Genomic DNA, 25,759 nt, shown 5'->3' on the forward strand with positions numbered 1-25,759 from the left:
GTACCATCCGGCTAATCTGTGATCCAGCATTAGTAGCCATTAAAGCCTAATTGCAAGAAGTGCACTAGACACGCTTCAGTCCACCTGGCCACCAGTATCAAGCACTTACATGTTCCAACAATATCCTGCTCTGTGTCCCCCTCCTGCAGCCGACAGGAATCCACATGTAAACACATATCCTTAACAAAGTTGGCCACCCGCAACTTCCAGCTGCCACAGTACATGCGACGCCGCGTTCCATGCATGCCAGCAGTGTGCGCATTCCTGTGCCTGCATCCCGCGACGCGAATGGCCGGCAGGAAAATCTGCGTTGTTCTTACTGACAGGAGACACCTCATGGGGACAGGGATGTCGCGACCGCAAGCAATGGAGGGGGAGTCACTGATACCTCTTGAGTGAAAAAAAAAACAAAAAACACAAGACCAAGCAGGACTGCCATAACACAACTAGCGCTCTGTACAGAAATACACAATGCCGGCTTCCTGCCCTCTGGTGGCTAGAATGTGAACATACTGAACCAGTATCCCTCTTACTATACACATAATATGTATATATTTTTCCCTTAAAGAGAAGGAGCAACGTACCAATCCTCGCCACAGGATTCTTGTTCATAAACCAAGTTCCAACCTTCATCCATCACGGCGGGCATTGTCATAAAAGACCCTCAAGGACTCGGTCCCCCATCTCTCCCTGGGGCCTCTGCATTTGGCCTGTATAGCATCCTGCCGGAAAGAACCTTGGTCAGATAACAATTGCACAGGGTTCCATTATGCAGGATTCAGTGCCGTATGGCCACATTACAGGCAATCCCTGCTTCTTCCATTTCACCACAGGGCTGGGTACCATCCATTATGATTAAGCACGAGATCATGTGAAACGCGTTAAGTCCTGTATTCATGTCCTGTGGATCAATAAATGCACACTATATTCATCTATCCTCCGATGTGCGGCTGACCCTTCTTCCTTAGCATCCAGCCATTCAAACGGATCTGATTATGCCGTCTCATGATATCATATTAGACCCCTTTTGAGTTCGATCGCACTCTCATAGCGAGCTGAACTTCTGTGACCATCACGACCATCACCTTGAAGACACTGGCGAAAAAACAGTGGGACGTTCATGTGTAGGAGGGGCTATATAGGTGAAGACTTCCCGTCTGTTTCGGTCTTCCAGTGTCCATTCACCTATCAGTGGCGTATAGCCCAGATAGTAATGAATATAGCATGCTCTGTATCCCGTAATGTATAATAAAGAAAGTAAAATACTTTTCTGTTTGTGCAAATTAACAAATCTTGTTTGCAATCAATGGCCCGCATTTGTGGGAATATTTTGCAGCATAGTGTCTCAGAGAAAATGTCGATTCTGAAAGGAAAGTAAAATGATTTCTGACAAATCTGTTGGGGTGTACTCATTTATACTGAGCACTGTATATTATATATATATATATATATATATATATATATATATATATATATATTGCAATCGAGATTATTACCACAGCAGTAAACCATACAGAGAACGCTTCTCTTTTACACAAAAATAATTTTTTTTTTTTTATCCTTCAAATGAGGAGCAACTCATTTTCCCAACTGTACAATTCCACCTTGATGCAGGCATCTGTTGCAAGACAACAAACTCCAGATTAGAGACACCCACACAAACTGATTACCAAATACATGAACACAGCTAACCTCTTACAATGTGCAGCAAAAGGGCCTTCCTGTCTCCTCGGAAACCAAATGAAGGCAGCATATCATTCTAAATACATTGTGAAGGGATAAAAGTGGTCACCAGCTTTGAGGACAGCTGTGATGAAGGATTATTTTATATGGACAAAATGGGTTGTATATAATGCATTCCACAGTAATAAAGATGATTTTTTTGTATTTATTAGAGAGGCAAAATGTACCGTTACAGATCTGAATTTCTATGAGGTTAACAGACTAGAAATGAACTCATTCTGATTAAAAGGAGAAGATTATGATTCTTTACCTTGCACACAGGTAAAGAAAACAAAATGAATAGAAACATTAAGTCAATTTTGCCTCTTAACAATTTTAGTGTAGGGGCAGTACTAGTTATCGTGGTCAAGGATGTCAATCAACACTTACAAAAAAAAGGCTTTAATAGCTACATTTAATTGTAGTTTTGACACAGAATGCTGTAAATAAGGAGATTTGATATATATAAGGGAAGTCTTATCAAAGAAGCAAAAAGTTAAAATTAAAATATAATTTGATTGTTCTAGAAACTTGCTTTTTATAAGAGACATTCTAGCATTCACAGTGTACTTACCATCTATATTAAGCATCATTTTCCACATGGCAGGTCGGACAGATTGATGGAATCCAAACCAGACTTCTCTTCCGCCCCCCAAGGGGTGATCATACCCTTCAGGTGCAGAAAAGAACGAGCGTCCTACAGGGGTGTACCTATGAGACCGGTAAAATACTTAATTGTACTAAAGTAACTAAAACAAGTACATTTCCACAATGTATAGCATTAGATCTAGTTTCAAACACATTGCTTGAAAGGAAACTGAAATTGGCAGGAACTCTTCTTTAGGTAAACTACAACTTTCAAAACCGTTAAAAAAAAAATGTATGTGTGTAATATAGTACACAAGCTACTTGTACGAAACAAAATCATTAATAAATTAGTGTAAAAAGTGTTACAGAAAATGAAATATGTATTTAAAGAAAAGGAAAAAAATTCCTTAAAGAGGTATTATATCCTAAAACAAAAATGTAATTGCACTTTACCAATTCTTAAAAGTGGAGGGTACATTAGGTTTCATTTAACCTGTTGATCTGACCTGTAAGTCTGTTATTTTTCAACTTCTTTATCAGACCAATCTGTCCAAGAAACGTGTCAGAGGGTTGAAACAACCAGCTTAACACTGACAGGGGTACTTACAATAGTAATCTTTTATTTGTAAAACTTTTATTCGGGAAAAAAACAAAAAAAAAAACAAAAAACACTTCTGCTGCAGCAGCTTAACAAAGGCCACCTAAATCTGCTAGTGCATCCAACAGTACCTTCCCCACAGTTTGACAATGATGCTGTCCAAAGGTTGTTCTTGTTGCTGTATAGGCAACTAATGCAGCCACCACAATTAAGTGGTAATAAATTTGTGTTTGGGTCCAATACCACTTTGAATAAGTAACATTCTTCAATCTTCAACTACTTCGGAAACAGTGTTTTTGAGCTTTGTTTTTTTTTTTGTTTCGTTTTTTTTTTTTTTAGCCAATAGAGAAAAATATCTGTTGCATAATTTGTTTCTATGTTTTCTAGCTTTTTTAGTTTTTCCATCAGCTTTTATTTCTTTTTTATTGTTATTTTTTTTTGTTAGGGCAAGGGCTTGAGTTAAGGCTACGTTAGGATTAGAATTAAGGGTTGGGTCTAAGGTTAGGATTAGGGTTTGGGGTAGGGGTTAATATTTTATTTATGGTCTTCTTATTTATATTTTTTTGTTAAGGTGTTAATAACAGTATTAATAATAATAGTAAATGAATAAGTAAATGTAAAATAAATACACAAATAAAAATCATAAATTAATAACTGCAATAAAATGATTATGTATTAATAAATAATTAAACCCCTAACCTTAACCCCCTAACCCTAACAAAAAACAAATTATTAATATAATAAACACAAAAAAGTATAATAATTTGTATAAAATGATTATTCATTTATTTTTTGTTTGGGTATTTTATTATTATTAATAATATATATTCAAAAAAATTTCTCTCTCTTAGGGCTAGGGGTTAAGGTTGGGGGGTAATTTTTTTATTACATATAATTCATTTATTTTATTTATGATGATCTTTATTTATTTGTGTAATTATTTTGTTTTAATTTTTTTTATCCATATATTACTTTTGTTTTTTACATTTATGAGGAAAAACGCATACTTTGCGCATTTCCATTACTTTCTTTGGGAGTAAAAACCTGACGAAAACGCTCAAATCTTCCCAATTTGAGCTACAAAAAAAGTTCCAGAACTTGTTTGAGCTTTAGGCGACTTGGGAATGGAGAAGTGAATCATCTTCATTGAGAACTGATTTTTGCTCCTCAATTGTTTTGATGCTTCAAGCTACAAATTGCTCAGGTGTGAATGGGGCCTTAAGGAGGGTAACATAAGAATGTGGGAATTCGGAAGCCCATATTGATTCCAGGATGAATAAACCATATGTACAAGAAAGGTCCAATACTATCCAATGTAGCAAAATAGATCACCCAGACAAGTTCGCAACGGGGCTGATTTACTAAAACTGGAGAGTGCAAAATCTGGCGCAGCTCTGCAGAGAAACCAATCAGTTAGAAGCAGATTGGGCACCATGCACAGCTGCACCAGATTTTGAACTCTCCAGTTTTAATAAATCAAGTCCATTGCTTTCAGCAATGAAGATCTAGTAATCTCCAAATGGGATGCTGAAGAGGCTAGATTAAAAGCCAACCAACAAAGAAATCACTGCTGACTCAAGAAACTGCTTTCTAAAAATGGTTTCAAGGAGTAGGCAAGCAGATTCATCCATGAGGATATTTCTCCCAGGTTGGGGGAAAGGGATAATTCCCAACTTGGCCAGAATATGGCAAGAGACTTCTTGGTCTGAAGAAGCTGGTTGGTGCCTGTCGAAATTCCAGGTACTCTTAACTCAGATGGGAGACTCAAGAGGCAGCACAAGAAGAGGAACCATGTTAAATAGAATGCCCAAACAATCCAAAAATATCTCTAAAGTTGAGGGGCAAAGATCCACAATAAGTATAAGCAACAGGACCTTAGGCTTAGCATGGAGTGTGAGCAACTAGGACACGGACACTCTTTAGTGACAGTCTCTTGAGCATTCTACAATAGGAAAGTCCAGAAAAAGTGAACTTAAGGGTCAGTGCCATGGTTAGGACCCAGAACAACTGAAGGGTGATAAATAGTTAAGTGCTTACAAGGTAAAAGCAGTAGAAACTGATCTCTGATGTTTTTAAATGGTGTTGCCTCGGAAGGGGGATAGTCTTATACGCGAGTATAGCCCAAAACCTAGGTTTTAACTGGAAAATTAGGGGGTCGTCTTATACACCCAGTCGCCTTATACGCCGGAAACATGGTATGTTCTATGGATTTAATGCACAACAATGTGCTGCTTTGGTGTGTGCTGAAAAAAAATTGTAGGATAGGTTGCATTTTTCTGCAGTGCAGCTGCATCACAACACATTATAGCACGTAACATTGATGTTTAGGGAAAAAATATATATAAAGCACATACTGCAATGTATGTTACCAACACTGCACACAATATTCATTTAACCAAGCACCAGCATGCATGTAATGAAAAAAATGCACATGGTGCGATGTGAATGGGCCCTTAGTTACATTAGGCATCATCAAATTTATGTAAAATTTCAGTGGTCAAGTAATGAAAAATGTATTTCATTGATGTTTTTCCAGCTCTGTACATACTTCATGGAGGGCAGATGGCGTAACACAACATCAACGGCATGGACTGGGTTGGTGCTTATTGGCTTGTCCAGTTCCAAAGGCTCGGGGAGGGACCTTCCAGTTAGTACTTCATGCAGCAGGTGCCAGCTTATACGAGAAACAAATTTGATGGAGACCTTAAAGGGACGATCTTTCCCTCCTTCTCCTGGTAATGTTACATCCAAATCCACCTAGCAAAACAGAAAAAAAAAAAAGTGTGCAAATTTGTACAGGAGATGGCACAGAGGCATATAGGTATATCTCAGTAGGAGATATGTATATGGAGTATATGTATCTACAGCTAAATATTAAGGCATCTTTGTAGTTACAAAATTAGTGCTCAAAGTGGAGCTTCAGGCTCCCCCCAAAAAAAATTAAACGTTAGCAGCTACAAATACTGTAGCTTCTGACTTTTAATATAAAAGACACACACCTGTCCAAGGATCCAGTGATGTCCTCAACTTCAGATGCAGGTGCCGACATCTTCAGTAAAGGAAACTGGCAGTGAAGCCTTGTGGCTTCACAGCTGGTTTCATACTGCGCACGCGTAAAGCCTGCTGCGCTTTGTGAATTGTCCCACAGTTTTCTGGGACCTGTGAAGTGTCCCAGAAGGCTGCAGGGGAAGGAGCGAACTTCCAGCTCAGATCGCAGTGGCGAATCTGACCGGAGGTGGAAACAGATACCTGTCAAAACCAGGTACCCGCTCCCCCCTCTCTCCTAAAAAGTGTCAAATGTGGCAGTGGACCCCTTTTGGGTGAAATTCTGCTTTAACACTCAGGGTTTAAACAATCAGCCTCCTGCAACTACAGAACTAAACTGGCAAACAGCCAGGTAGAAATGTAGTTTTTCCTTAACATCCTTAAAATAAGTAAAATTTGAATAAAGGAAACCAAAAACTTACCTTTAGCTGTAAAAAAAACAAAAAAAAAAAAAACAAATGTTGTTAGAGATCAGCATCTAGACATATGACCAATGCTCAGCGTATTGCTTACTTGGCAGGGGAGATCTTGAGGGGAATGATGCTCGTAAATAGCTGGCCAGTCAGAAGTGCTGCTTGAACAGTCTCCTGAAACCAACCCCTCTATGCTCTGTATAGAATCACTTGAGCCAAGCTGCTGCAGGACATACATTATAGAAAAAGGCATAGATTCAACCTCTTATTAGCTTTTTATATGCCGTATAAGCACAAATAATGAAATTGGTTTTACATCTGTTTAGCTTTTCAATTTTGTATTTTAAAAAGTATGTTAAATGCACTTTCAGCAGTTATCCTTAAAGCAGTATTAATCATAAAAGAAAAATATAATATAATATAGTTTACCAATTCTTAGATGTGGTGGTTACATTACTTTTTATGGGGGGGGGCTTCCCCCCTTTATTTAACCTGGTGATTCAGCCAGTGTTACGTTTCAAGTGAAATCAATATCAAAAAGTGCAGCGCAACTTCTAATAGATGTGCAACGCAATGCAAATGTGCAAAATTATATTAAAAAAGTTGTGTGTGACCTCTAACATGAACTATATGTATATCAATAATTGCATATAAAAGTGGCAATCAAATTAATAAAATTGGCGTGATGATGGGTGGGGGGTCACAGGACATAGCCATGCCTGGAAGTGTGAGTTCAGCCATCTGAGACACTACTCCAGGGATATGCACGCTTAATGGGGCAATGGTGTTGTTGGAATTTGGTTTTAACCACTTGCCCTCCTGAGGATTTACCCCCCTTCCTGACCTGGCCTCTTTTTGCTACTCGGCACCGCACAAATTCAACTGATAATTGCGCAGTCATGCAATGCTTCACCCAAACGAAATAGAGCTTTCTTTTGGTGGTATTTGATCACCTGTGCGCTTTTTATTTTTCACGCTATAAACAAAAAAAGACCAACAATTTTAAAGAAAAACGATATTTTTTACTTTCAGCTATAGAAAAATATATAGTAAACTCAAAGTTAGTTATAAATTTAGGCCAAAATGTATTCTGCTACATGTTTTTGGTAAAAAAAAATTCCAATAAGTGTATATTGATTTCTTTGTGTGAAAGTTATAGCGTCTACAAACTATGGTATAGATCAGCAATGGGCAAACTACGGCCCGGCGGACCTTTTAATCCGGCCCGGCGGACCTTTTAATCCGGCCCGGCGGACCTTTTAATCCGGCCCGGCGGACCTTTTAATCCGGCCCGGCGGACCTTTTAATCCGGCCCGGCGGACCTTTTAATCCGGCCCGGCGGACCTTTTAATCCGGCCCGGCGGACCTTTTAATCCGGCCCGGCGGACCTTTTAATCCGGCCCGGCGGACCTTTTAATCCGGCCCGGCGGACCTTTTAATCCGGCCCGGCAGACCTTTTAATCCGGCCCGCGGAGCTAGGCTTCTCTCACAGTCCGCCCTGAAGACCGGTGTAGCATGAAAATCTGTCTCCTATGAGGATCTGTCCCCCTCGACGTATCTGCGCATGTGCCGGAGATCGCCGATCGGCTGCTAATGCCTGAAACTGGCACATGCGCAGATACGTCAGGAGACAGATTTTCATGCTACACCGGAACGGCGCGGGAACACGGCGAGAGGAACGCGCGGAGCAAAGGTAAGTGAATTGACACAGGGGGGACTTGGGGACTTAATATGGGGGATGAATTAATATGGGGAATTAATTACTATATGGGGGATGAATTACTATGGGGGATGAATTACTATATGGGGGATGAATTACTATATGGGGGATGAATTACTATATGGGGGATGAATTACTATATGGGGGATGAATTACTATATGGGGGATGAATTACTATGGGGGATGAATTACTATATGGGGGATGAATTACTATATGGGGGATGAATTACTATATGGGGGATGAATTACTATATGGGGGATGAATTACTATATGGGGGATGAATTACTATGCTTACTATGGGGGAATATTACTATACTTACTATGGATGACACATACACATCATTCATCTACTCTTGGTCCGGCCCCCGGGTCCAATATATGAACCCATTGCGGCCCTCAAGTCAAAAAGTTTGCCCACCCCTGGTATAGATACTGCAATTTACGCCATTTCTTTGCTATGCAGCGCTGCGCTAGTTTAACTGACAATTGCGCGGTCATGCAATATGGTACATAAATGAAATTTATGTCCTTTTTTTCACACAAATAGAGCTTTTCTTTGGTGGTATTTTAACACCTGTGCACGTTTTATTTTTGGCGCTATAAACAGAAAAAGTTTTGAAGAAAAAAAAAATTTTTTGAAAAAAAATATTTTCTCATTTCGGTCATAAAAAATATCCAAAAAAAACCAACTAAAATTTCATCATAAATTTAGGCCAAAATGTATTCAGCTACATGTTTTTGGTTAAAAAAATTCCAGTAAGTGTATATTGATTGCTTTGTGCCACACATCACTCACTCTTCTGACCACCTGAAGACCAAGCCTTTTCTGACACTTTTTGTTCACATGAAAAAAAAAAAAATCAGTATTTTTTGCTAGGAAATTAATTTAAACCCTGAAACATATATTTTTTTAAAGCAGACACCCTAGTGAATAAAATGGTGGGTACTACAATTTTTTATGGCACATAGTACTCGCGCAGCGATTTTTCAAAAGCAAATTTAAAAAAATAATACACTTTTTTTACTTTTAATGCACAAAAACACAATATATTGGCCAATTATTTGGTAAAATATAAAAGATAATGGTATGCCGAGTAAATGGATACCAAACATGGCATGCTTTAAAACTGCGCAAGCCCCGTGCAATGGCGATAAACTGCAAACATTTTTAATATCCATAGGCAACACTTTAAAAGCCTTTAAAAGCTACCATTTTAGATTTACAGAGGAGGTCTAGTATTAGAATTACTGCCCTTGATCTGACGTTCACTGCAATACCTCACATGCATGGTGCAACCGCTGTTTACATACCGACACAGGGTCAAGACTTGTGCACACAGGTGTGTGCGCATGGGAGGGGCGATTTTTAATTTTTTTTTATAGCTATTTTGGTTTTTTTTAAATAATTTTTACATTGTACCTTTCATTTTTTTTCATTTTTTTTTATCACTTTTAATGCTATCACAGGGAATGCAAATATCCCCTATAACTTCAATGGGCATTGTCATATATTCTTTTTTGAGAAATCTGGAGTCTATCAGACTCTGGATATCTCCTCTGCCCTTACATTATCTAATCAAACCAAAATCAGTGTGATCAGATGCTTTCCCAATTTACAAATGGCGCTGTTTATATCCTGCGAAACTGAAGTGATGAAATGCTTGTAGCTTCCGAATTCTTAGACTATAGAGATGATGGCACCACTCTGGTCTCCAATCAGCTCTATGGCCAGCTGGCAGAAAAACCGGCTGCATTCTCAGGTTCCCCCGATGGCACGACACTGCTCAAGAAGGCCGTGAACGGCAGCGGGGGAGGGGGCATCATCTCCCGCTGCTTGTAAAGGCAATCCTGCAGCTAATTAGCCACTAGGATTGCTTTTACATGAAAGCCGATCGCTGGCTGAAAAAAAAAAAGATACCAGGATGATGCCTGCAGCTATATACTATGTTCTTTTTTTTTGTATGCAGCCTGTGGACTGAATGAAAAAATTAGAAGAAATCTCTGCCGGAAAAAGTGTGTGGTATGCCCACCATTAGAATATACCGCCCTGCATACACCCACTTCTAATGGTGGGCACACATTAGGTCACACTTTGCCACATGTGCCAGTTCCAAGATTGTACAATATGTCTAAATAGTGGCACGCTTGAATAAAAATTGTCCACATATAAGTGGTATCCCATATAGAAAAACGATGACACCAGGTCCCAAACTATCTTGCCACTGCTCCCCATGTAGTCTGGGCATCCAGGGAGCTCCACGTGACTATCTTTCCCCTTGTAAATCCAAAACTTATAAGTATAGCCTGTTGTCCTCTCACAGGTCATATACATCTTGACCCCATATCTGGCACGCTTGCTGGGGAGAAATTGTTTGAATGCAAGGTGGCCAGAAAAATTAATGGAGGGACTCATCAACGCAGATGTTTTGCTGGGGAGTATAGACATCTGCAAATTTTTGGTTACGGTGATTTGCAAGGGGCTGAATTTTGTGGAGCCGGAGAAATTCAGGGTTACCCCGAGGATGACAGAGTGTATGGTCATTGAAATGCATAAAACATATTATACTCTCATATCTATGCCTGGCCATGGCAGCAGAGAACACAGCATATGATGAATCATGTCTGCGGACCAATACAACCGCAATTGATTTCTTTTAGTAATGCCCATGTTGAGGGTTAGGCCCAAAAAAAATGTAAATTAGAAAACCGTAATGAGTTTCCATGCGAATGGTCGGGCAAGGTTTGAATTTGGGTTGGCGGCGATAAATTGTTGTGCATATAAATTGCTTTGATCCACAATCAATACATACAGATGTTCTGTGAAAAACAGCTCCACAAATCAAGGAGGTATGTGAAAGACCAGGATGTACTAGACCGCTGGTACTCGCCAGTTCACCAAAAGGTAGAGCAGCACTAGTACTGGCACTCTGCTGCATATGAGAGTCATCAAAATTTACCGGCAAGTGCTAACAGAGATCAAGCCTGATTCTGCCAACACTGCGGTTTTGTGTGCAATGTATCAAGTGATAGTGATCTACTGACACTGCACTTGGTGGAGGAGAAGGGGGGGGGGTACGCGTAGGGGCTAAACACAGGTGCTGGCAGGTGCCGGGGCTGATCCCGCTAACGCTGAGTTTTTGGGGACGCTATACTAATGTGAACGCTGGTATAGTGCTGATCTGATCAAAGATATTGATCCGTTCAGGCACTATACTAGCAATGGAGGTTTATTGTGCATGAGCGTGCTCCTGGCAATCAAGGGGTTAAATGTGATGACTGGTGTACTGACAGGCAATCTGAAGCTATCTGGGAGGGGTGTGAAAACCACGGGAGCACGAATCATGTGTATGTATGTGTATGTATATGTATATATATATATATATATATATATATATATATATATATATATATATATATATATATATATATATATATATATATATATATATATGTGATTTTGCACACCCATGCCGCCCTGTAGTAGTATTTCTGCTATAGGTGGTCAGGAAGCGGTTACAGAAGCGGTTTTGTTACGTCGCTGCATTACTTTAACTGAAAATTGCGCGATCATGCAACACTGCACCCAAATTAAATTTACATCCTTTTTTTCCCCACAAATTGAGCTTTCTTGCGGTGGTATTTGATCGCCTGTGCGTTTTTTATTTTTTGCGCTATAAAAAAAAAAAAAAAAAAGGCTGACAATTTTGAAAAAAAAAAAAACCCAAAAAAAAAAAAAACACAATATTTTGGACTTTTTGCTGTAAAACATGTCCAGTAAAAAAATGTAAAAATCTAATTTAGTCATAAATTTCTGCCAAAATGTATTCTGCGACATGTCTGTGCTAAAAAAAATCCCAATACGTGTAAATTAATTGGTTTACGTGAAAGTTATAGCATCTACAAATGGCGGGAAAGATACTGGGATTTTTTTTTCTATTATACTAATAATGGCGGCAATCAGCGACTTATGGCGGTGATCAGCGATTTATGACACTGATCAGCGACTTATGGCGGGACTGCGGCGGACATTTTGACACTGGGGGGGGAACTGACTTGGGGTCACTGAAATCCCCAGTGATACCAATACAGTGATCAGTGCAAAAAAAAACACTGACACTATTAATGGCACTGGAGAGGAAGGGGTTAACTTTATTATTCAGTGAAAGGGTTAACTGTGTGAGGGGAGTGTTTTACTAGGGGGCGGGGGTGTGTACTGCAGGGAACACCGCTGATCGGGACAGATAAACTCTTCTGTCCCGATCAGCGTGTCAGGAGCTGTCAGGGAACTGACAGAAAGCACAGCTACTGCAGCTGTGCTCTCTGTCACTGATTGCTGCTAATCGCCAGGACATAGCCGGTAACGACCGGCTGTGACCTGGCGACTGACATCAGCGGCCGTGATAGGCGGGCCGTGATTTTATGTAATGAAAGGGTTAACTGTGTGAGGGGAGTGTTTTACTAGGGGGCGGGGGTGTGTACTTCACAGGAACAGGCTGATCCCGAGAGATAAAGTCTTCTCTCAGGTTCAGCATGCTCTGAACTGACAGACAGCAGACTTGCAGTGTAAACACTGCAGCCTTGCTGTCAGTGATTAACGGTAATTGCCGGGACTCGGCGGGTAATGAACTGCCGGGAGCCAGTGATGGACACCCACTGCTGCGATCGGCGGGATGGGTATGGCAGGCACGTGCCTCGTGCGCGCCCCCTACCTGTTTTGCAGAGTGACGTTAAAAGACGGCGCTGTGTGCAGAGGTGCCGCCCTGCCGCAGTAAAAACACTGTGGCAGGTCGGCAACTGGTTAAACAAGCGATCAATCTGGTGCACTGGATGGTACAAGTGCACTGCTTTTGTGAGTGTTCTTAAAGTGTTGCTAAACCCAGGATCCCGCATACACTATATCTGGTCTCCCACAGTACACAGAACATGGGCATGCAATTATTTTAGTAAATATAAACTGATAAATACCTTTTCTCATCAGCAGTTAAGAGCAGTCTTGTGAATTCTATCAGTGTCCAGCAGAGCACGTTAAAGCTTGTAGGAGGGGTTCCATTTTGCTCTAGGAGGATGCAGAACCCTTTACTTCTGTCTGGACAGTGCTGATTGGCCCTGTTCTGATCACATGCACCCCCCTCCCCCCCCAAAGAAACAAACCTCTCTTGTAATACACACCAAGCGGAGCATGTGCAGAGCGACTCCCCAGAATATGTCTTTTCAGGAGATAGGAGGGGAGCACTGGAAGAAGGGCAGTATCAGAAAAGTCAGGATCACAACATTTTTACACAATGCAGAGGATTAACCCCTTAGGTTCCACAGTGAGTATAACAAGCATGCTTTACTCTTTATGCAGACTGATTTTACTGTTGTGGGTTTAGTTCCGCTTTAATCTTTTTTAGCAAAAGACAATTAGTTACTCTGATACTGCACAATGAGATCATTTTTTGTTGTATATTTTGTGTTGCTTTGATTGGAGTCCTACGGTCTTAAAGTGATACTTACCTGTTACAAGCTGGTTGGGGGAAGATTGCCACTTACTATACCCATAGTGCAGGGAAAGCATGTTTGACTTAACATTTGTGTTGGTCAAACCTTGAGGTAAGCGGCAGCATTGAGAGGTGTCGGTTCACTGTGGTGGAGCACATTAGAAGGATCATAGGGAGCACATATGATATATACATGTCAAACATGATTTGTTCTGCAGAAATTTGAACATTTGGGACTGTAATGAATTTTACATCTGTTTACAATATTTTTATGTGCATACGTTTATATACGCTTTTTTTTAAATTTTTTTTTAACAGCTTGCCGTCCAGCCACTGTAGAAAAACATCCACAAAGTGGCACCACTGGGCAAAATCACATTTTAAAACATGATATTGCAAAACAAGTAGGGGGCGCGCCCTAGACGCCCAACCTGTGCCGCCGTTCGTGGCCGCGGGTGTCAATCACCGGGTCCCCGCGATTGCTGCCAAACAGTGATACAGAGCACAGCTGCATTGTTTACAATGCAGCTCTGCTCCCTGTCATTTCCTAACACACTGATCCTGAGAGAGGAGTTTATCTCTCGGGATCAGTGTGTTCCTGTGAAGCACACATCCCCGCTGTAGCAATTGTGTACACAGATATGGACGTGGTTATCCATCTTGCTCAAGACCCTCCATCTTGTATCATTTCTCACTCCAAATCAGCTCCCCCCTCCCTCACTGTTGAGTGACACATGGTCCATGTGTGCTGGGTTCAGGAGTGCACAGGACACAGTTGGATATCCTTCATGGTTATAAACCCAATTAGCTGATGCCAGGGTGTCTGGCAAACTCTTGCTTTGAAGCTAATCGTAAACCCATAAACCAGTCCTTCACTGGACATGAAACACATTCCAGAATAGCCATAAAAAACATACAACCCATTTAAAAACCACTTTTCATAACTTAAAATAAGGAATATATACAATCGAACAAAGCACATATTTGGATAGCTCAGTTTAATGCGAGTCTTCTGATATCTTACACCCCTAGTAAAGTCTACAGGAGAGTAGAAAGCCATATAGTTCTAGCTGAAATAGTAAGATATGGCATATTTGATGTCTGGACGTTCAGGATATCATTCTGCATATTAATCTACTAGTGGCTAGGCTGCTACATGTATCTAGGGAAGGTTATTGACCATGGTATAAACTGGGAGGGATTTGGTCATAGCCTGAGTTCCCCGCCCAAAACATCCCTCCCCAAATGAGGCCATTGGTTCTCTGCTTTAAGGAGACACCCTGCTGGGTTCCTAGAAATAGGCTGTCAGGCCTGAGAGAGACAAGTGGAAGAAATCTCCCTTTTTAACATCAGGAACCAACTTTGGCAGAAAAGGCACCCTTTTGCTCTGACACTTGAACGCTGCTTATACCAAGGCTGACGCAGGACTCCAATCAAATCAACACAAAATATACAACAAAAAATGTCTGCCGCAGTCCCGCCATAAGTCGCTGATCACTGTCATAAATCGCTAATCGCAGCCATTATTAGTATAAAAAGAAAAAAAAATTCCAGTATCTTTCCCGCCATTTGTAGACGCTATAACTAGAGATGAGCGAATCGAACCAGGCGAAGTGGAATTCGTTTCGAATTTCAGGAAAAATTCGATTCGCGTCGAATCCGAATATTTGCATAATTCGGGGGCGCGAATCGGATTTTTCCCGATCAGCCGGCAAAACTGTCCCTGCAGAGAGCTCCGCTATTTCTGACAGTTCTCTGACAGTTCCTTCACATGTACAGCGGTTGAAACATTGTATCTATTTGTTTCCATTTAGGATACAGATGTTTTTATTCGGAAATAAATAGATACAATGTTTCAACCACTGTACATGTGAAGGAACTGTCAGAGAACTGTCAGAAATAGCGGAGCTCTCTGCAGATACACTTTTTGCTGTACTGGAATACTTCTTCTTTTCATTCTTCTCATTCTTCTTTTCATTCTTCATGAAAAGAAGAATGAGAAGAAGAATGAAAAGAAGAATGAAAAGAAGAATGAGAAGAATGAAAAGAAGAATGAAAAGAAGAAGAAGAATGAAAAGAAGAATGAGAAGAAGAATGAAAAGAAGAATGAGAAGAATGAAAAGAATGAGAAGAATGAAAAGAAGAATGAGAAGAATGAAAAGAATGAGAAGAATGAAAAGAAGAATGAGAAGAATGAAAAGAAGAATGAGAAGAATGAAAAGAAGAAGGAAAAGAAGAAGAAGAATGAAAAGAAGAATGAAAAGAAGAAGAAGAATGAAAAGAAGAATGAAAAGAAGAAGAAGAATCTTTTCATTCTTCTCATTCTTCTTTTCATTCTTCTTTTCATTCTTCTTCTTCTTCTCATTCTTCTTCTTCTTTTCATTCTTCTCATTCTTCTTTTCATTCTTCTTCTTTTCATTCTTCTCATTCTTCTTTTCATTCTTCTCATTCTTCTTTTCATTCTTCTCATTCTTCTTTTCATTCTTCTTCTTTTCATTCTTCTCATTCTTCTCATTCTTCATGAAAAGAAGAATGAGAAGAATGAAAAGAAGAATGAAAAGAAGAATGAAAAGAAGAAGAAGAATGAAAAGAATGAAAAGAAGAATGAAAAGAAGAATGAAAAGAAGAATGAAAAGAAGAATGAAAAGAAGAAGGAGAAGAAGAATGAAGAGAAGAATGAAGAGAAGAATGAGAAGAATGAAGAGAAGAATGAGAAGAATGAAGAGAAGAATGAGAAGAATGAAGAGAAGAATGAGAAGAATGAAGAGAAGAATGAGAAGAATGAAAAGAAGAATGAGAAGAATGAAAAGAAGAAGAAGAAGAAGGAAAAGAAGAAGAAGAAGAATGAAAAGAAGAAGGAGAAGAATGAAAAGAAGAAGAAGAAGAATGAAAAGAAGAAGAATGAAAAGAAGAAGAATGAAAAGAATAAGAAGAAGAATGAAAAGAAGAAGAATGAAAAGAATAAGAAGAAGAATGAAAAGAAGAAGAAGAATGAAAAGAAGAAGAAGAATGAAAAGAAGAAGAAGAATGAAAAGAAGAAGAAGAATGAAAAGAAGAAGAAGAATGAAAAGAAGAAGAATAATCTTTTCATTCTTCTTTTCATTCTTCTTCTTTTCATTCTTCTCATTCTTCTTTTCTTCTTCATGAAAAGAAGAATGAGAAGAAGAATGAAAAGAAGAATGAAAAGAAGAAGAATGAAAAGAAGAAGAATGAAAAGAAGAATGAAAAGAAGAATGAAAAGAAGAAGAATGAAAAGAAGAATGAATGAATGAAAAGAAGAATGAATGAATGAAAAGAAGAATGAATGAATGAAAAGAAGAATGAAAAGTAGAAGAATGAAAAGTAGAAGAATGAAAAGTAGAAGAATGAAAAGTAGAAGAATGAAAAGTAGAATGAGAAGAATGAAAAGAAGAATGAAAAGAAGAATGAGAAGAATGAAAAGAAGAAGAAGAATGAAAAGAAGAAGAATGAAAAGAAGAAGAATGAAAAGAAGAATGAAAAGAAGAAGAAGAATCTTTTCATTCTTCTCAATTCTTCTTCTTTTCATTCTTCTTTTCATCCTACTTCTTCTTCTTCATCCTCATCCTCTTCTTCTGAGGATGAGGATGAAGAAGAAGAAGAAGAAGAAGTAGAATGAAAATAAGAAGAATTCCAAGCCGGCAAAAAGTGTATCTGCAGAGCTCCTCTATTCTGCAGATACACTTAGAGGAGCTCTGCAGATACACTTTTTGCCGGTTTGGAATTCTTCTTATTTTCATCCTACTTCTTCATCCTCATCCTCAGAAGAAGAAGAGGATGAGGATGAAGAAGAAGAAGTAGGATGAAACCAAGAAGAATTCCAAGCCGGCAAAAAGTGTATCTGCAGAGCTCCGCTAAGTGTATCTGCAGAGCTCCGCTATTTCTGACAGTTCTCTGACATTCAATACTCCATACAGCGGTTGAGGAGTGAATGTCAGAGAACTGTCAGAAATAGCCTATCTCTGACATTCTCTCCATACAGCGGTTGAAACATTGTATCTATTTGTTTCCATAAATGGAAACAAATAGATACAATGTTTCAACCGCTGAGCTCTGCAGATACACTTAGCGGAGCTCTGCAGATACACTTTTTGCCGGCTTGGAATTCTTCTTATTTTCATCCTACTTCTTCTTCTTCATCCTCATCCTCAGAAGAAGAAGAAGAGGATGAGGATGAAGAGGAAGAAGAAGAAGAAGTAGGATGAAAATAAGAAGAATTCCAAGCCGGCAAAAAGTGTATCTGCAGAGCTCCTCTATTCTGCAGATACACTTAGAGGAGCTCTGCAGATCCTACTTCTTCTTCATCCTCATCCTCAGAAGAAGAGGATGAAGAAGAAGAAGAAGAAGAAAAAGAAGTAGGATGAAAATAAGAATTCCAAGCCGGCAAAAAGTGTATCTGCAGAGCTCTTCTATTCTGCAGATACACTTAGAGGAGCTCTGCAGATCCTACTTCTTCTTCTTCTTCATCCTCATCCTCAGAAGAAGAAGAAGAGGATGAAGAAGAAGAAGAAGAAGAAGAAGAAGTAGGATGAAAATAAGAATTCCAAGCCGGCAAAAAGTGTATCTGCAGAGCTCCGCTAAGTGTATCTGCAGAGCTCCGCTATTTCTGACAGTTCTCTGACATTCACTCCATACAGCGGTTGAAACATTGTATCTATTTGTTTCCATAAATGGAATACAATGTTTCAACCGCTGTATGGAGTGAATGTCAGAGAACTGTCAGAAATAGCGGAGCTCTGCAGATACACTTAGCGGAGCTCTGCAGATACACTTTTTTCCGGCTTGGAATTCTTCTTATTTTCATCCTACTTCTTCTTCTTCTTCCTCTTCATCCTCATCCTCTTCTTCTTCTTCTGAGGATAAGGATGAAGAAGAAGAAGAAGAAGAAGTAGGATGAAAATAAGAAGAATTCCAAGCCGGAAAAAAGTGTATCTGCAGAGCTCCGCTAAGTGTATCTGCAGAGCTCCGCTAAGTATCTGCAGAGCTCCGCTAAGTATCTGCAGAGCTCCGCTAAGTATCTGCAGAGCTCCGCTAAGTATCTGCAGAGCTCCGCTAAGTGTATCTGCAGAGCTCCGCTAAGTATCTGCAGAGCTCCGCTAAGAAATAGCGGAGCTCTGCAGATACACTTTTTGCCGGCTTGGAATTCTCCTTCTTCTCATCCTTCTCCTTCTTCTCATCCTTCTCCTTCTTCTCATCCTTCTCCTTCTTCTCATCCTTCTCCTTCTTCTCATCCTTCTCCTTCTTCTCATCCTTCTCCTTCTTCTCATCCTTCTCCTTCTTCTCATCCTTCTCCTTCTCCTTCTTCTCATCCTTCTCCTTCTCCTTCTCCTTCTTCTCATCCTTCTCCTTCTCCTTCCTCATCTCCAAGGGCATTTAAATTAAAGGTACAGTGTTCTGCACTAATTTAAAGGCTCTCTGAAGCCTAGAAACCCTTTTTATAAGTTAAATTCGTAGCGAATAAATTCGCATCGAATCGAATTTCTTCCTCAAATTCGGCGAATCAGCCGAATCGAATTTTTGAATAATTCGCTCATCTCTAGCTATAACTTTCACGTAAACCAATTAATTTACACGTATTGGGATTTTTTTTTAGCAAAGACATGTCACAGAATACATTTTGGCTAAAATTTATGACTAAATTATATTTTTACATTTTTTTACTGGACATGTTTTATAGCAAAAAGTCCTAAATATTGTTTTTTTTCCTCAAAATTGTCAGCCTTTTTTTTTTTTAATAGCGCAAAAAATAAAAAACGCACAGGCGATCAAATACCACCGAAGGAAAGCTCAATTTGTGGGAAAAAAAGGACGTAAATTTAATTTGGGTCGCAAAATATACCTTTTTAGCACTTACCCCAGTAGATGCTACAGGCAGTGGATTGGCAGTATACAAGCTTCTTTTTCCATCATAAACCGGTCGACGGTCACCAAATATGGTGACTTTGAAATGCTGGACCATCGAATCAACAACTTCCCTAAAGAAAAGGTAAAATTATTAAAAAAAAAAAAAAAAAAGTTTCACCTATATATAATGCACACAGATCTACTGAAATAATTTTCTCCAAACAGCTTTTTAAATCCTCCGGTCGTAATTATTATGAAGTTAAATAAAACTATTTAGTAAACATATATGACATTCAACTAATCAAAATAATCTAACTCTGAAACACTAAGCAAAGCAACTATTCAGTAAGCATAGTAAATAAAATGAAGCTGTGTTAATGACAATCAACCAACCAAGGGGTTAGCAAAAATTCTGTTTACATTTCTCACACACACCCACTTGAGGTCCAGAAGATTTATCCCCTTTTATAAACATGGCATCCTTTGTGATATGGCACTGCGTTATTTTAACTAACGATTGCGCAGTCATGCAATGCTGTACATAAAATTAGATTTATGTCATTTTTGTGGTATTGGATCATTTCTGGGTTTTTTATTTTTGTGTTCTAGAAAACAAAAAAAAAAAAAGACCAAAAATGTAAAAAAAAAAAAAAAAAAAAAAAGTTAGTGTCTATATAAACTATGGTATATATACTGGAATTTTTACTTCTTTTTTTTTATACCAGTAATGGCATTTTCTTATACCAGTAATGGCAGAGATTGGCGACTTCTAGCAGGACTGCGATATTGCAGCAGACAATCTGACACTGACAAATTGTGGGAACCATTGACACGAATATAGTGATCAGTGTTAAAAATATGCACTGACACTGTACTAATGACACTGGCTTGGAAGGGGTTAAACATCTAGGGTTATCAAACGGTTAATTGTGTACCTAGCTAAGTGTAATGGGTACTGTGTGTGTTGCTTTCACTACGTAATGTGCTGGGATTTGATTCCCAGCACATTAGAAAATCCAGCATATTGCCACTGACAGGACACAGCTCTGCCTTGTTTACATAGGCAGAGCTGTGTTCTGTCAGTCTGCTAGGTGATTAGCGGGTACTAGAGCTCATCCATTGACTGGCACCCACTGATCAGCTTCTTCTGTGACAAATCAGTATGACATGCGTGCGACCACAACCAGGAGGTGCAGAATCACGTTAATACATGTGATTTTGCCCAGCACAGCCACCCTGTAGCAGTATATCTGCTATGGAGCGGTAGGCAAATGGTTAAAGTGGAATTATAGGCAAAGCTTTTTTTTTCCCATTTTGGATAGAGCAAGGGACGTTTATGGCCACTGTCAGATTTATTTTTGCCACCTGTGTCCCATTGCGGAGATTTCACTTCACTTCCTGTCCTACAACCAAACAGGTAGTGAGAGAAAATCCCTGCAAATTAAGGGCATTCCTTAGGGACCCAGGTCACCAGAACTAGGTGTCCATTTATGAACCAGCAGTAATAGATCGCTGCTCAGTTCTCCGGCATTCTCGGAGAACACAGTTCTCCTGTGAATGCCTTTTATGAAGCAGTTCTCCGAACGAAGGGAGAACGGTCTCCAAACACTGGAGAATGGCTGATTTTACTATAATCTCCCGAGATTACAGTAAAAAGATCCGTTTACTAAGCAGATGTAAATTATCGCTGCTTAATTTGCGGTCCCTCCGATTCTCCAGCTCTGGGCTGGAGAATCTGGAGGGAGAACACAGATCTCCAGTGAAGGGCTGAACATGTTCTCCTGAGTGTCAAACTGTGAATGACCAGAGAATAGCTGCGATCCTCTGAATCGCAGCTATTCTCTGTGTCATAAATGGACACCCTAGTATCCCCATTTGAACTTTTCCCCTCTATTACTTTGCAGGGGCAACCCAAAATAGGGGATTTTGTTTTACGCTCAATGATAAACAGGACAAATAGAGAGGCTGAATCTCCTTAACAGGGGCACAGACAGATCGCAACTGACTAATTCCTCTGCACTCTATCCAAAACTAAAAAACGTTTTGAATTAGCTAGGTGTAATGCCTATGAAATGTGTTGGCCTTGGACCCTTTGTTTCTTGGGTAATTTTTACAATAAAGCATTGTTGCCCAAATGCCAGGGGCATGAGAGGTGACTGATGTGTCATTTCTCTAGGTCAAAGGAACAAAGTCAAAAGATATTCTGCTGAGAGCAAGATAAAAACTTGTGACATTAGGAGATAAAAACCCATTTAAAGATGTCAAAGTTAGAAATCCTTAAGTCTGGGGGAGATGAGAAGAGGTTTTGGGGTAAATAAGAAGCAAAAGTGTGACTTTTCAGATCACGAATATGGCGATTGTACGTGAGTCTGGTATCCTCGTGGAACCCTTCTGCTAGCTCCTCCTGTGGTAGGTGTGGCACCGCCCACTATTGGACAGCTTTCAGAAAATTGGTTTCTAAGGCGGAGGTCCGGGTAAGACCAGTAGAAGCCTCCCCTTAGTGGCCAGAGGACGCTCTGATGCTGGGATTTTTGCCAAGGCTATATGGGCTCATTGACTGGTCACACCTACGGCTTCTCCGTGACCCCCTGGGCAGTTTGGTTCCAATGGGATTTGTTCCTCCCAGCTTCTAGTATAGCGTTGGTAATGTATTTGTAATTCTATGCTGTGACGCTGTCAAATGAAGTGTCTAATTCATGCTGTAATGCTCACTCTTACTGGTGTGTGTTATTATGCAGATTGTGATGACTATAAGATATATCCTCCTGTGTGTTGTGTGATAATAAAAGTGGAGGTTTTGACAGTGCAAGAATATTGCAGTTGGATTCTGTTATTTCTTGGGGGGCCAGGTGAATGCTATGATGTGCCAGGGCAGGTGTTCATTTGGTAGATGGTCTTTCACATGCGTAGAATATGTAATGGTTTAAATGCGGATTGAAAGGTACCTGCATGATTACATGTTGATTGTGTGTATATGACTTTTCTTTTAGTTATTGCACCCAGCATCTCTATTTTACTCTCAATTCACAATGAGGAGTTTCAAATAGAGAGCAGAACCACCTCAATTCTGTCTGCGATTTAAAAACGCACTGTGAAAACATGCATTCGCGTGCTAAGGTGCCATTCATTTCAATGGCACCTGAAAACGTGAGGCGTTTTTAGCACAATCATGGCACATTTTTCGACGCAACAAATGTGCTGCAACCGTGCAAACAAAATCACAGGACACGCACTGCCCAGAAGCGGTTCCGGAACCTTTTTTGGGGAGTCGCATGTCCCGCTATTTGTATTTTGTTGAAACGTCGCTATGTGAATGGAGCCTTAGACTTTAAATGTGACTGCAGGATATACAGTACCTTGAAAAAAAGTATTCATACCCCTTGAAATGTTCCACATTTTGCCATGTTACAACCAAAAATGTAAATGTATCTGATTGGGATTTTATTTGATAAACCAACACAAAGTGGCACATAATTATGAAGTGGAACAAAAATGATAAACGTTTTTCAAAATGTTTTACAAATAAATATGTGAAAAGTGTGGCGTGCATTTCTATTCAGCCCCCCCGAGTCAATACTGTATAGAACCACCTTTCGCTGCAATTACAGCTGCAAGTCTATTTGGGTATGTCTCTACCAGTTTTACACATCTAGAGTAACATTTTTGCCCATTCTTCAAAATAGCTCAAGCTCTGCCAGATTGGATGGAGAGAGTCTGTCAACAGCAATTTTCAAGTCTTGCCACACATTCTCAATTGTATTTAGGTCTGGACTTTGACTGCGCCATTCCAAACACATGAATGGAGTGTACCATGGTATAGTTATTTTCCAGTCATTTGTATCCTTGAACCATGTCTCTGTAATTGCACCAAAGTTCAAGTTGTCCTTAGACACTTTTAAGAGCTGTCAGCTCACAAAAGTTTGTTACCTAAACTAGGAGCATTGGCACACATGATGACAAACACTACTATCTACTGTAGTGTTTTTAGCACCTGAACCTTTAACTGAATTGACACATCAGCCCAGTCCTTAGCAACACAACCCTCACACTTGTTTTATCATGCTGGGGGCAGAAATTATTCTCATCAATTAAATCTCTTATCTTTAAGTTCCTATGTAACACATGCAGCCAAACATCTCTCGAAGATTAAAAAAAAAAAAAAAATAAGCTCTTACCTGTTAACTCTGCGAGGACATTTGTCTGGTTTAATGTCCACCTCATAGAGGTAAACGTCAATCTTTGGGATTTCCACTTGAAAGCAATTGGCCAGCAGCTTGATGGGCTTTCCCATGGTGCCATAGCCAGGCCGTCTGGGCACCATAAAAAAGGGCTGTGCCCCCACGGGTCCTACAACAGCAAGCAAAGTGTTAACCACAACCCACAAATTTAAATATGCAAGCAAGCAATTAGCTGATTTTTCTAACATTTTGAAAACAGAAAAGTAGATTGATAATGTTGAGAACAGGTTCAGCAAAAGTATATTAATGTAACAATCATGTTAGGTGCTCTGTAATCATTAGGTTTGTTAAGTTCATCCCAAGGAATTCAGAACATCAAATGCACTATACAGTGTAGCAGGGGTGTCCAAACTATGGCCCTCCAGCTGTTGAAGTACTACAAGTCCTATCATGCCTCTGCCTGTGGATGTTGAGTCTTGCAAGGCCTCATGGGACTTGCAGTTCCTCAACACCTGGAGGGCCATAGTTTGGACACCCCTGCACTATAGGTTTTTGACATTCTACAAATATAATAAAGTGTATCTAAATCAAACTCTTTAGGAACATTGTCATATTAGTGAGAAAGGAGGAAGGTGGGCCATAAAGCGGAGCTCCAGTTAAAATAAATAAATAAAAGTCAGCAGCTACAAAAATGGTAGCTGCTGACTTTTAACCCTTTCACTGCCAGGTCCGTACGGCCCTACAGTAGTGCTTTAACAGAAATGTTCAGCAGACTCTGCTGAACAAAATGATAGCTCTGATTAGCGGCTAAGCCACTGATCAAAGCTATTAACCTAAAATGTGTCACCCGCCACCACCACCACTTCTCTGCCCGGTGTCTCCTGTCCCTCCGCCTGTGCTAATAGCCCCCCAATCCCCCTCTAACTTTCCCTTACATTGCCTTAACCTGCTTACTCCCCCCTTCAGCAACGATTCCCCCACACAAACCACAGTCCTTCTGTGGTCGTCCTGCAGCTGTCGGCTTTCCTCATCTGCCTCTCCCGCCAACTTTAAGTGTTGCAGGGGCTGCCACAGAAGGATCAGCTAGTCAAAGTAGAAACCCCCTTGGTGCTCCGACCCCCCTTCAGTGTCCCCTCTACCCATCTGATGGCCGGGCACCCACTCCCTGAAGCAGCTAGACAGCTCTCTCTCCTTCCCCTCCCGCTGGCTGCAGCCGCTGACAGATCGCTGTCAGCTTGGAGGGGGGCATCCCTTCCTTTCCTGAGAGCACAGGGGGCAGGGATTTTACCATCCCTCTTCCTTTCATCAATGAATACAGACAGTAATCAGTACAGATCGCTTCTGTATTCATCAATCACTGACAGATCGTAAACTGTTTTTACTATCTATCAGTTTGTAAATGAAACATAGTAAAGATTATGTTTCATTTTATGAATGAGACCATCTCATTCATCTTCAGTGCAGCTCAGGCTGCAGAGAAAGGGACTGTCTTCAGTCCCGTTCTCGGTCTCAAAAAAAAGAGACATTAGTGGTCTATTTAGACTGCTGATGTATCTGCAAAGCCCCCCCCCCCCCACAAAAAGTGAAAAACACACACTCATATATATTTAGTTAACAAAAATAAACTAAGAAAAAAAAAAAAAATAGTAAAGCTAAGTTCATACTAGTCCTGGCATTTCATGCAAAAAGAAAAAAGGTTCATGCACCATTTCCAAAACGCATCCGCAGGGAAACCGCACTGAATGAATGGCAGCCACATGCGTCTCGAAAGAGCAGCTGTCTTCAGTCCCTTTCTCGGTTTAAAAAAAAAAAGACTTAAGAGGTCTGTTTAGCCCTTGATATCTTTTCAAAGCCCCCCACCCCAAAAAAAATACTAAAAAATAAAAATGTACCTCAGCCAGTAAAAAAAAAAATTAAGTTGTAAGAAGAAATAAAAAAACATAGTAAGGGTAGATTTAGACATGCGTTTGCATTTAGACATCCCTTGCTTCTGTAGCATGACAGCATCATCACCCTGTCCACTGCCTATAGCAACTTAAGCCCCCCCCCTTTAAGTTGCTAAAGGCAGTGGACAGGGTGATGATGCTGTCCGGGGGGGGGGTATTTGGCAGGCGGCAGAAATTCCAAAGGCCTGGTTTACACGGGCATAATA

At 40.1% G+C, this 25,759-nt stretch overlaps 1 protein-coding gene across 1 annotated transcript in view; it reads right to left on the reverse strand.

Moving 5' to 3' along the window:
* LOC149465150 (protein argonaute-3) overlaps window positions 1–25,759 on the reverse strand; it is a 135,201-nt gene that overhangs the window by 54,055 nt on the left and 55,387 nt on the right. The window contains exons 2-5 of the mRNA XM_089673603.1: window positions 23,605–23,776; window positions 19,440–19,560; window positions 5,457–5,665; window positions 2,297–2,433 (exon numbers count right to left, since the gene is read on the reverse strand). Coding sequence (XP_089529729.1) covers window positions 2,297–2,433; window positions 5,457–5,665; window positions 19,440–19,560; window positions 23,605–23,776 — 639 coding nt within the window. The remainder of the gene's footprint in view (window positions 1–2,296; window positions 2,434–5,456; window positions 5,666–19,439; window positions 19,561–23,604; window positions 23,777–25,759) is intronic.

Source organism: Staurois parvus, unplaced genomic scaffold, assembly GCF_062004578.1.
Source record: "Staurois parvus isolate SC_StPar_1 unplaced genomic scaffold, SC_StPar_1.0 ptg000142l, whole genome shotgun sequence".
Taxonomy (NCBI): Eukaryota; Metazoa; Chordata; class Amphibia; order Anura; family Ranidae; genus Staurois; species Staurois parvus.